The sequence below is a fragment of the Hipposideros armiger genome, unplaced genomic scaffold, assembly GCF_001890085.2.
Source record: "Hipposideros armiger isolate ML-2016 unplaced genomic scaffold, ASM189008v1 scaffold_12, whole genome shotgun sequence".
Classification (NCBI taxonomy): Eukaryota; Metazoa; Chordata; class Mammalia; order Chiroptera; family Hipposideridae; genus Hipposideros; species Hipposideros armiger.
Window position 1 is genome coordinate 1,651,917 of NW_017731362.1, and position 12,335 is coordinate 1,664,251.

The 12,335-nt window shown below is 37.7% G+C and overlaps 1 protein-coding gene across 2 annotated transcripts in view; it reads right to left on the minus strand.

Annotated features, from left to right (window-relative positions):
• Positions 1-256: 256 nt before the first annotated feature.
• The window catches only part of SHC4 (SHC adaptor protein 4), a 112,830-nt gene continuing 100,751 nt past the window's right edge, over positions 257-12,335 (minus strand). The window contains exons 11-12 of one of the 2 annotated variants that reach the window (XM_019664583.1): positions 7,435-7,688; positions 257-997 (exon numbers count right to left, since the gene is read on the minus strand). In XM_019664583.1, the coding sequence (XP_019520128.1) occupies positions 842-997; positions 7,435-7,688 (410 nt within the window). In that variant the 3' untranslated portion in view covers positions 257-841. The remainder of the gene's footprint in view (positions 998-7,434; positions 7,689-12,335) is intronic. The other variant, XM_019664590.1, reaches the window with a different exon arrangement.

Here is a 12,335-nt window from a genome sequence, read left to right on the forward strand (position 1 = left end):
AAATCCATGTACTCATGAGCTTTTTTTGGTGGGGGGGTAGGAGGAGGGAGAAATATGAAATCAGAAATGACTGATAAATTGGGCCTCTTTCGCTTGTCATGTGCTGCATACAAACAGCTCAAACAGCAAAAATTGAGAAATACTAGGCCAAATCATTTGGGGCCCAACCCTTTAACCAGCAAATGGGACAAGTGAATGAAACAGACCAACGCTTTTAGTGGCTTTTGACTTGATTCCACTGGATTAGACACAATCTGAATTCAAAATCAGATTTATTTTAACATTGCAGTGAAAGTGCTACTAAACAGAAAATATAATAAAGTCAATATCCATCAAGCAAATTGCTTCTTATTTTTGTAACAAGGAAAAACCTTTTTAATTTGATTTTATTTTATTTGGCAAATGGATCTATAGTTATAGAATATGAAGACACTTAGGACTAATCTCCCCAATATGAAAATGTCCCCAAATTATCAAGTTGAAAGGCACATACCACTGCCCCAGCAGTTCATTCAAGTTGTCTTTAGCATGTGAAATTTTAATTGTGCTTTTAGCTTGTTATCAATGCAATATGGCCTTAAAAAGTGACATCCGTGCATATGTATAATTTCTTTTCAAAGGGACCAATCTTCTTCTCCTTTTCTGATTTTCACTTTCTGATGATCAATTTTTGTTAGTTCTTTGTTTTATATAAAGGACCTAATCCATGATGTTCTCAGAAAGATGCACTTACTTCACAGTCTGTATCCTATTTTATCTAGAAACCAAGTTTGAATTATCTTTGTGTCCTAACACAAAATGGAGTTTCTTGAAGTATCAGTGTGATGGTATTTCCATGGTATCATTTGCTTGAATGCAAAAGTCCTGGATTATTATCTTTTCTCACTGGTTGTTTAAGGCTTACTTCACTTCCAGAAGAGATGATTGGCAAACTATTATCCATGTGGTATCTGATAAGGTGGCCGACATTATCAAATACATGATCCTTGGTCCTCACCTTGAAAAGGAAGTACAAAAGTATTTAGGTTAAATGATAATAGTTTTCCTGAAAGATGGAAATAATTGGGGGTGGGGGGAGAGGAAAGAACCACATATCCCTGAAAGAGATATTTTGCTGAATAAAAAAAAGAAAAGGTAGCTTTAAACTCTGTATACCTTAGTATACAATTTTTTCATTCCCCATTACCTTTATAAAGCAACTGTCTTTCCCAGTTAGGAAAATGGAAAGCATTTGTCGCCCAATCCAAATTTGCAATCAACCTCTTTGCCATGTGACTATTTGCTATATTCTATCATGTCACCATTCCTATAAATATTTATGTGGGTTGTATACAAGCATGACTTTCAGGATTATAATTAAATCTCATCAAGCAGAGTTCTTCCATCATATACTGTTTGTGCAGAAAGCAGGCTTTTCTGGAGAGGTCCTACCCCTCCTTGGAGGTTCAACACAAATCCCGTGCCCACCAAGAAGCCTCCTCAGGCCTCACTTATAGGTATTTGTGTCTCCTTCCTGCAGACTTCATGCTGGTAATTCATAAATATTTGTTACATAGAGCTTCCTGTCCTGCATGCCAAACTCAGCGAACTCAGTTGCCCTAGGCCTGCCTTCTCTCGTGGACTTTCCTCCCTCGTGTAATTATATCCTCACCCTAGGCACGGGCAGAGCAGAAGACATTTCTCTCCATCATGACCACTGGCTCAGCAACCTGGCCATAATGTACTCCTGCTCAGAGCGAGGCTGTGATCTGTCCGGGAGAGGGAAGGAGTACAGCCAGGGAGCACCCTGTTCCATAATTCTGCTACCTTTCCTCAAGAGGCTCTTTAAGCTCTGTCTCGATACTGGTTTTCTGCATAAACACACACACACACACACACACACACACACACACACACACACACACACACTTATTGGAATAACTAACCAAGTTTGAATACGGACTGTGAATTACATAATGGTATTGTAGCAATGTTTTAATTTCTTGATTTTGATCATTGTTCTATGGCTATGTTCTATCCCTATCCTTAGAAAATGCACACTCAAGGATGTAAAGGAAAAGGGCGTGGTATCTCCAACTTACTCTCAAATGGCCCTGACCTTGGAAGACTTTTTAATCTCTTCCATCTCAACCCCAGCCCAAGTCAAATCAGCTGGCGGGTTCCGCCAGTCAGTGCTCTGTCAGTGCCCCCTTCCCTCCTCTGCATTTCTCCTGCCTCCATTCTGATTCAAGCTTTCGCTAGTTTTTACCTAGAAGCCCCTAATTACTTTCTCTGTCCTTGGTTTTCCCCCATTCTCTCTAACTGATCTTGCATGCAAATACCAAATTAATCTTCTTAGTGCCAGGATTATAAACTAACCACTCTGGGTGAATACACCAAGAGGTGTTTTAGTTTGCTGGGGAATAAGGTGGAAGAGAATTTTTAAGTATTTCAAATAAAAAATGGGGAGATTTCATATAAAATCTAGTTTTGTGGCTTCTTCGGGAAAATCAAAGCTGGCTACACCAGCCCCTGATCCACATGGCAGCAACTGACTGGCACTGAGAGGTGACTGTCCCCCTGACACAGGACACGCACTTTCAGTTCATCACAGGCCACCATACCGCTGGCTCCTTCCATCTCTTGCCCACTTGACACACTTGCAGTGCTGGCTCTGCAAACATGTGCTGCTGTAACCCCAATCACACAGGCTGTGCGCGTGCGTGTGCGTGTGCGTGTGTGTGTGCGCGTGTGCGTGTGTGTGTGTGTGTGAGTGTGCATGTGTGAGTGGTAACACGATATCACAGATCTACCTGCTGAACAAATTTGTAAGTGTTCACTCTTCAGGAATATTTCATTTTACTGCGCTTCACTTTATTGTGCTTTGCAGAGATTGCATTTTTACAAATTGAAGGTTTGTGGCAACCCTGTGTCAAGCAAGTCTATTGGCACCATTTTTCCAACAGCATTTGCTCACTTTGTGACTCTGTGTCACATTTTGGTAATTCTCACAATATTTCAAGCTTTTTTAATTATTATATTTGCTATGGTGATCTTTGATGTTACTTTTATAATTGCTTGGAGGCAACATGAACCATACCCATATAAGACAGAAAACTCAACTGATAAAGGCACAATAGTATGTGCTCTGACTGCTCAACCGACTGGCCATTCCCCTGGGGAATGTATGTTGGATAAATACCCAGAAGTGGAATATTTGGATCATATGGAGTTCTTTTTTAAAATTTTGAGGAAACTACATACAGATTTCCATAGCAGCTGCACCACTTTATATTTTAACCAACAGTGCACAAGGTTCCAATTTCTGCACACCCACACTTGTTCTTTCCTGGGTTTTTTTTGATAATGGCCATCCTAACAAGTGAGAGATGAAGATGTCTTACTGTGAATTTGACTTGCATTTCCCTGATGGTAATGTTGCTGAGCATCTTTTCGTATACCTGTTGGCCATTTGTACATCTTCTTTGGAGAAACGTCTATTCAAGTTATCTATCATTTCTAAATCAGGTTATTTGTGTTTCTTTGTTTTGTTTTGCTATTGAGTTGTAGGAGTTCCTCTTATGTTTTGAAAATTAATCCCTGATCAGATATATGGCTTGCAGATATTTTCTCTCATTCTGTAGGTTGCCTTTTCACTCTGCTGATTGTTTTTCCTTTGCTGTGCAGAAACTTTTTAGTTTGATGTAGTCCCACATGTCTATTTTTGCACTTGTTGCCTGTGTTTTGGTTTGGGTGCCATATGACATTGCCAAGACCAATGTTATAAAACTTTCCCCTTATGTTTTCTCCTAGGAGTTTTATAGTTTCAAGTCTTACGTTTAAGCCTTAAATCTATTTTGAGTTGATTTTTGTGTAAGGTATAAAGGGCCCAATTTCACTCTTTTGCATGTGGATATCCAGTTTTCCTGACACCTTTGTTGCAGAGCCTATCCTTTCCCCATTGTATACTCTTGGCAACCTTGTCAAACATCATTTGACCATATATGTATAGGTTTGTTTCTGAGCTGTCTATACTGTTCCATTAGTCTATATGTCTTTATGCCATACCATACTGTTTTGATTATTGATCTTTCAAAATTTGTTTGAAATTATTAAGTATGATGCCTCCAAGCTTTATCCTTCTTTCTCAAGATTGTTGTGGCTATTTGGGGTCCTCTGTGGTTCCAAATGAATTTTCGGATTATTTTTCTACTTCCGTAAAAAAATGCTATTAGGATTTTAATATAGACTGCAGTGAATCTACAGATTGTTTTGGGTAGTGTAGGCATTTTAACAATATTGTATCTTCCAATCCATGAATATGGAACGTCTTTCCATTTATTTGTGTTTTCTTTCATTTCTTTCAGCACTGTTTTGCAGTTTTCAGTGTTCAAGTCTTTTGCCTCCTTGGTTAAGTTCATTCTTAAGTATGCCATTCTCTTTTGATATTATTGTAAATGCATTGTTTTGTTAATTTCCTTTTTGAATTGTTCATTATTAGTGTATAAAAATGCAACTGATTTTTGTATGTTGACTTTGTATTCTGCAACTTTGCTTAAATTGTTATTAGTTCTACCAGGTTTCTTTTGTGGAATCTTTAGGATTTTCTTCATAAAGATCATGTCATCTGAAATAATTTTACTTCTTCCTTATCAATTTGTATACCTTTTATTTCTTTTTCTTGTGTCATTGCTCTGTGTAGCACTTCTAATATTATGTTGAATAAAAGTGGCAAGAGTGGGCATTCTTGTCTTGTTCCTGATATTAGAGGAAAAGTTTTCAGTTTCTCACTGTTGAGTATATTAGTTGTGGGCATTACATACGTGGCCTTTACTATTCTTAGTTTGTTGAGTGTCTATTTTTTTTATCATGAAAGGGTATTAAATTTTGTCAAATGATTTTTCTTCACCTATTGAGGTGATCATGTGATTTTTATCCTTTATTCTGCTAATGTGGTGTGTCATGTTGGTTTTCATATGTTGAACCATCCCAGCTTTCCAGGGATAATTCCCACTAGTTCATGGTACAATCCTTTCAATGCACTGTTGAATTTGGTTTGCTAGCATTTTGTTGAGGGTTTTTGCATCTATGTTTATCAGGGATATTGGCCTGTAATTTTCTTTTCTTGTAGCGTCTTTTTTTGATTTTGGTATCAGGGTAATGATGGCCTCATAAAAGGAGTTTGGAAGTATTTCCTCCTCTTCAATTTTTTGAAAAAATTTAAGAAGGATTGAAATTAATTATTCTTTACATGTTTGGTAGAATTCACAAATAGGTCATCTGGTCCTGGGCTATTCTTTATTAGAAGTTTTTGATTACTGATTCAGTCTCCTTAATAGTAATTTATCTGTTCAGATTTTCTATGTCTTTATGATTTGATCTTGGTAGACTGTATGTTTTTAGGAGTTTATCCATTTCTTCTAGGTTATCTAATTTCTTGACATATAATTGTTCTTGGTAATCTCTTATAATCATTTAATTTCTATTGCATCAGTTCTTTGCTCATCTGTTGCTTTTTGTTTTATATCCCACATATGAATTAAATCATACAGTTCTTACATTTTTCCATCTGATTTATTTCACTTAGTATAATACTCTCAATATCCCTCCATTTTGTTGTAAATTGGCATCAGTTGTAATGTTGCTTCTTTCAGTTCTGATTTTATTTGAGTCTTCCTTCTGGTTTTATTAGCTAACCTAGCTAAAGGCTTGTCAATTTTGTTTATCCTTTCAAAAACCAACTCATAGTTTGGTGTATTTTTCCTGTTGTTTTTCTATTCTCTTTCATTTACTTTTGCTCTAATCTGAATTATTTCCTTTTTTCTGCTAATTTGGGGTTTAGTTTGTTCTTCTTTTTCTAGTTCATTGATGTGTAAAATCAGGTTATTTTAGAGCTTTCCTTTTTTCTATGTAGACATTTACCACTATCAGCTTCCTTCACATTGCTTTTGCTGCATCCCATCGTTTTGCTGTGTTTTCATTTTCATTTGTTTCCAGATATTTTCAAATTTCCCTTTTCATTTCTTCTTTGACTCATTGGTTGTTGAAGAGTGTGTTGTTTAATTTCCACATATTTGTAAACATTAGAGTTTTCTTCTGCCATTAATTTCATTCCATTGTAATTGGATAAGATATTTGGTAGGATTTCAATCTCCTCAAATTTGTTAAGACTTGTTTTGTGACCTAACATATAATCTATCCTAGGATTTGTGACCTAATAGGTTAATGTTTCAAGTGTGCTTGAGAAGAAGGTGCATTCTGCTGCTGTTGGGTAGAATGTTCTGTACATATCTATTAGGTCCATTTGATCTATAATATATAGTGTTATTTAAGTCCTTTGCTTCCTTGTTGATCTTCTTTCTGGATGTTCTATCCATTATTGAAAATGGGTTATTGAAATCTTCTACTATTATTGTTTTGTTGTCTATTTCTCCCTTCAGTTATGTCAATGTTTGTGTCATATACTTGGGTGCTCTGATGTTAGGTGCATACAAATTCATAATCGTTATATATTTCTAATGAATTAATTCTTTTATCATTATTTAATGTCATTCTTTGTCTCTTTTAACAGCTTTTGACCTAAAGTCTACTTTGTCTGACATAAGTATGACCACCCCTACTCTCTTTTGGTTATCATTTGCATGGAAAATCTTTATCTATCCTTTCACTTTCAACATATGCATGTCCTTAAATCTAAAGTGAGCCTCTTATAGAAAGCATATAATTGGATTGTCTTTTTTTTATCCATTTAGTTGTTCCACATCTTCTGAATACAGAGTTTAAACAATTAAAGTAATTATTTGATAAGGAAGGACTTATTATTACCATTTTGTTGTTTTAGTCCAGGATCATATCTGTCTACAGGTATCCTCTGTCCCAGCCATACATTTTTTTATTGGCATAGTACCATTCTACTGCTCTGTCTGTTCCTGTGGTTCCTTCCCTATACTTCAAATGTACCCCTTTTTAAAATTTTGCCCTCTTTCAAGTTTCATCATACATGTCAGGCCCTGCAAGGAGCGTTTCAGTTTGCCTCATCCAGAGCACTCCTTTATCCTGAGAAACATCACAGTGCTTTGGTCAAACCATTCTTATGTCATTCATCCTTACAATTATTTAAGCATCTATTTTATGAAATTGTAAGTACCCTGAGAGCAAGGACTATCTATGTGATACTGAGTAATGGTCAACTGTGAATCCTTGTACTTCCATGTAGATAGCCATTTAATTCACTGAATTGAATTGAGAAGGGCAGAACTGATCCTGCAGGGTGGACTCCACCTCAAACCCCTCCACTAACCTCAATTTAGCACTTCCTGCGCCAGCTGGTAGGTTCAAGAAAAAGTTAACCCTTAACCTTGAACACTTTTCAATATAATAAAGTTGTGGATCTGTCATTCTGAGTAACCTTACTCACAAGACCCTACAAGGAACACAAGGAGAAGTCAGTGGTACCTTGCCTTCCGGATCTACCAGGAGAAGGTGTTTTGCCTGGCCTCCCTGTAGTCCACTCAGTACATACTGGCCAGGAGATGTTGCACTCTCTCGAACCAAAAAGTCCCCGTCCTTGACTAAGAGGCTCTCTGCCGCCTTCCTGCTCAGCTTGCCGTGGTAGCAGTCTTCACTCCGCAGCTGCTGCCTAATGTGTGGCAAAGAATGTGAGCTGGCAGGCTGGGTCATGGCACCTGGCTGAACAGTTTCTGGTGCTTCTGAAGTCAAAATACAAAAGAGAGACACCATCAAGTTATCTCCTCATTCATTCATTCATTCATTCACTTAGCAAATACAACTTGAGCCCTACTGTGTGCCAGGCACTATTTAAATAATGCTATTTCTAAAACAAATGGGGTTTCTGTTTTCAGAACATCCAATAAGCTCTAATTTAATAGGAGATCTAAACATTGCCTTTGGCTTCTGTTACCAAAAAGGCTTGTCCAGGTGCAGTTTTCCTTTCATATAAGAAATGTCCCATGAGAACTGCTTTTATAACTGCAGAGACAGGCTCTTTATGGTCCGATGGCTATATGTTGAAGAGAAAGAGGTGTATGCTGCACCTGGATTACAGAGAGCTTCTAAGACTTTCCAAACTCTTTGAAAATGCCTACAGTAACTTTGGGCTTTGCCCTCTTTTCAGCATTTAGCTTTTTTTGAAACCAAATTACTAATGTGCTTCAGAGATGCTTCTGACCAAGCACTTCAAAGCTATGCTGATCCTAAGAGTATTCCTATCAAATGACCACTCTGCTGTTGGTGTCATTCACTTGCCTGGAAAAAAACAGGGTCAATCAGGTAAAAAAAAAAAAAAAAAAGGCAAACATTGAGGCATGACCTGAGACTGCTTCCCAAGGCTCCGCAGGATGAGCATGATCCAGAGCAAGGACACCGGGGATGACAGATATACCCAAGTAGCACTTAACAGCACTATTGATACGCACAGTGATAATTATTATTGTGCAGTTCCCGTTTATCGAATATGATAGGCACTGTTCAATGCTTCAAATATATTATCTTGTTTGACTCAAAATTAGACAGGCAAGAAAATGGATCTTTTAAAAGTCTAAATGACTTACCCAAAGTCACACAGCTAATATGTTATAGATCTGGGATTTGAAACAAGATCCAACTCCAAAGCCCAGGTACCGTATTTGCCGGCGTATAAGACGACTGGGCGTATAAGACGACCCCCTAACATTTCCACTCAAAATACAGAGTTTGTTATATACTCGCCGTATAAGACTACCCCCTCTTCCGCACACCTTCCACACACCAAATAAAAGGTAAAACAATATCAGATTTGATTTGGCCCACTGAAGTGCAAACAAGCGTATTGTATTTCGTGTCACCACATAACTGTTTTGGCGATGTTGAGCCACCATGTCTGCTACATGTTTTTCGAGTTCTGGCCAGTGTGGGGTGCCTCTTCTTAATGCACACTTACCCCTTGGCATACTCTTTAATGCTTTCTCATTTGATTTCCAGTCCCGAACCATCTTTTCTGTTACTCCATATTGTCTTGCAGCAGCACAATTATTATTTTCCTTAGCAAAGTTTATAACTTTCAGTTTAAAATTTGCATCATACTTCTTTCTTTTGGCTGGTGCCATGATAGGGATGATAGGGGTTTGACTGGTCGACATTTTCTATGCTGTACTGTACAATGGTGCAGTATTGTGGTTGGCTGTTGGCTGTATACAAAGCCTGATTTGATTGGTCCCTGCTCCCTGTTTGCCCGCCCTGTCACTATAGCAGTCTGGTCCACCCTTGCATCAGCATCTTCCTGGGACCTCACTAGTGCGCAAGTGCGAGCTCTTCAACATTCTAACAGGCACCATGATAGCGCAAAATCGCGAATCTTCAATGCATATGTAAAGAAATATATGGTAACCCGAATTTACCACACTCGCAAAATCGCACACAGCCGACCATACACCCAGCAGCGCTGCTGATGCCTGAACGGTATTTGGAATGAAGTGGGCGGGCATCGGGAGGCCACTATGGCACGGGGCAAGCACTATGGGCAGTCTATCTGAAGTGTACCTGGCGTATAAGACGACCCCCCACTTGGAGGCATATTTTTCAGGGCCAAAAAATCGTCTTATACACTGGAAAATACGGTAATTAATCATCACACTGTACGGCCCTTGCTTTGGATTGAAAATCTTTCCATTTTCACAACCGGTCTTGCCACTCTACCTGTATTCACAAAGGTCCTTAGTAGATAACAAGGCTATCAGGATGCTATATAGCATCTCCAGAAGTAATAACATAAAATGCTTATGTCTGAATCTAGCTAAAAGTCATATGTTTAATATGGCAAATTTACCAGGAAAATACCCCAAGAAATCAGAATTTGTCTTTTTAAATGCAAAAGACCTTTTGCATAAAAATCAGCCTTTATCTGCAAAGTGGTGTATACGTGTCCTTACACAAGGGTCTCACAAATGAAAAACCTCTTGATTTTGAGTTTTACATCTTATATGTGACAATCCTATAAAGTCATTGATATAGGCAACCAGTGAGCGCCCTGTAGACATAATGCAGTTCTCCTGTTACATGGTATAGTTTCGTCCCTGCTTAGGCACTCTCTCTGCATAACACAGTTATGATGCCACATTCACAAGTATATCTTTTAAAAATATCTTTCATCTATGTCTAGTGGCTATAAATATTCTCCTCTACAAACAATCAGGTCTTTCAATTGTCGCTAGAAAATGTCTGAAGAAATGTGTCTAGATATGATGAATAATACTTGAGGTTGGTCTTAGTGCTGTCTGCTTTCAAGCATAATGGGGAACTTCTGATGAGTAGCTGTGTGTGTTTATGTGTGTAAGAGAGAAAGTGTTTTTGCAAGTGTGGAGGAGAAACACGCATGCATGTGTGTGGGCACACACATCTTAGTGCATGATGGCTTTTGGTTTACTCCAAGATATTGGTGGAGAGCTTTTAGACAAGGACAAAACAAAAGAAAAACAGACATTATATCATCTTGAAAAGAGACAACAGATCATGGGCCAGCCAGAGGATCTGGACAATATTTTCCTAATGCGGTTTCCCAAATTAGCACAAGGTCAAGATACACTGTGCTAGGAGATTTCAATCATTCAAACATTTGTTGAAAATCTATTTCTACTAAAAGAGGATGTCACACAGACTTTCGTAAATTTTTGTTTTAATTTTAAAAGCTATACATGCTAATTTTTTTAAATCTTGGAAAAATAATGGAAATTAATCACCTATGGTCCTATCAATAAATATAACCACTCTTAAGATGGTGGTGCATTATCTCTTATCTTGGTCCTTTCCTTACATTAAGTTGGCTTTGAGAATGATAATCATAATTTAAGTATAGTTATTTATATATAATTTCCATACAATATTAAAAGAATTATTGACTTGATATATTTTCTCAGAGGTAGTGAAGATTAAGAAAACAAGAAGGGGGCCCGCCTAGTGGCTCAGTTGGTTAAGAGCTCGCTCAAGAGTGCGAGCTCTGAGCAACAGCGGTTTGAGTCTCGGCCCGAGCTGAGCAGCCGCTGAGCTGCCAACAGGTGGGAGGATGGCTCAGCTAAAAAGAAAAAGAAAACAAGAAGGAAGGCCATTCTAGATTTAATTAAAACCAAAAAAGAGAAAAGTGATAGGATCGTGGAAGACAGTAATCATGTCATCTTGGAGTTCCATTAGAAACTAAAGACATATGGTTCACAATTAAAACTTTAGGAAAGTACAATATCCACACTTATATGTATCTGATGGGCAAAACCTTTGAAAGGGCGAATACAGCTTAGGAAAGAGAAAAAATCCTAACATGAAAAATCTGAAATAAACAATTGCAAGTAATGCCAATGAGAAAGGGGGGATAAGACATTTAAAGACATCAATGTGAATTGTGAAGACGGCATATTGTTGCATTCAGTTTTTAAAAGCACATGTAAAAGGATATTTTTGACAGTATTGATTATTATATTATCAAAGGACTGAAAAATAACTGTTTATAGAATTAAAAATATATACAAAAGTAAGGATAGCCACATAACCAAAATAAAATCAGAAGAGGGATATAAACTTGTGAGAAGAACGTCAGGGTAAGGGGACAGTTCTAGGAGAGAAGCCTACCCTTTTCTCCCCACGACATGTTATAATGACTTCATCTCTAATTCAGGAGGCCCGTAAATAGCCAATACTCTTCAGCCATGTAGTTATATTTTTTAAAGTTGCCATGAACACTGAATGAGTGAAAAGTGAACCATTGTCCCCAGGGGAAATGCAGGGTTAAGTTCCTCCAAGCCTCAGGTCACAATATTTTCATCAATCATGCATAACCTTGTTTTAAGTATGTTTCTGTCTAAAGACACCATATTTAGTATATGTTATTGACTCATTAACACTGAACTCACAGTCAACAGCTCTATAACCTATGCCCAAATGAAGCCAATCTAACACATATTTTCTCTGAAAGGCACATCACGGCCTTCTTGAGCTTCGGAACACTAGACAGAACTTCAGCACTATACTTAGAGGCCATTCTAAACAGCAAAATCATTAGAAATATCACAAAATGTGAAAAACATGGCACTAAACAGACAGCAATAGGACACTTGTCTACAATATGAAAGCTAAAACAAAAAGGCAAAGCACTGCCTTGTTTGACCTCAGCTGGGAATGTGTGCATTGAACAACTTAAATTTTCTCTCGTTCTGCGTATGTCCACAAATGACCACAAAAGTGCCATGAGTTTTGATTTGGGGGTTACAAATAAATTTTAGTGAGTGAGCAAATTCTCAAATATGGAATTCACGAATAATGAGAATCAACTGTATATTGTTTATCAGTATGGATCACTTGGTGTGTGAAAATTT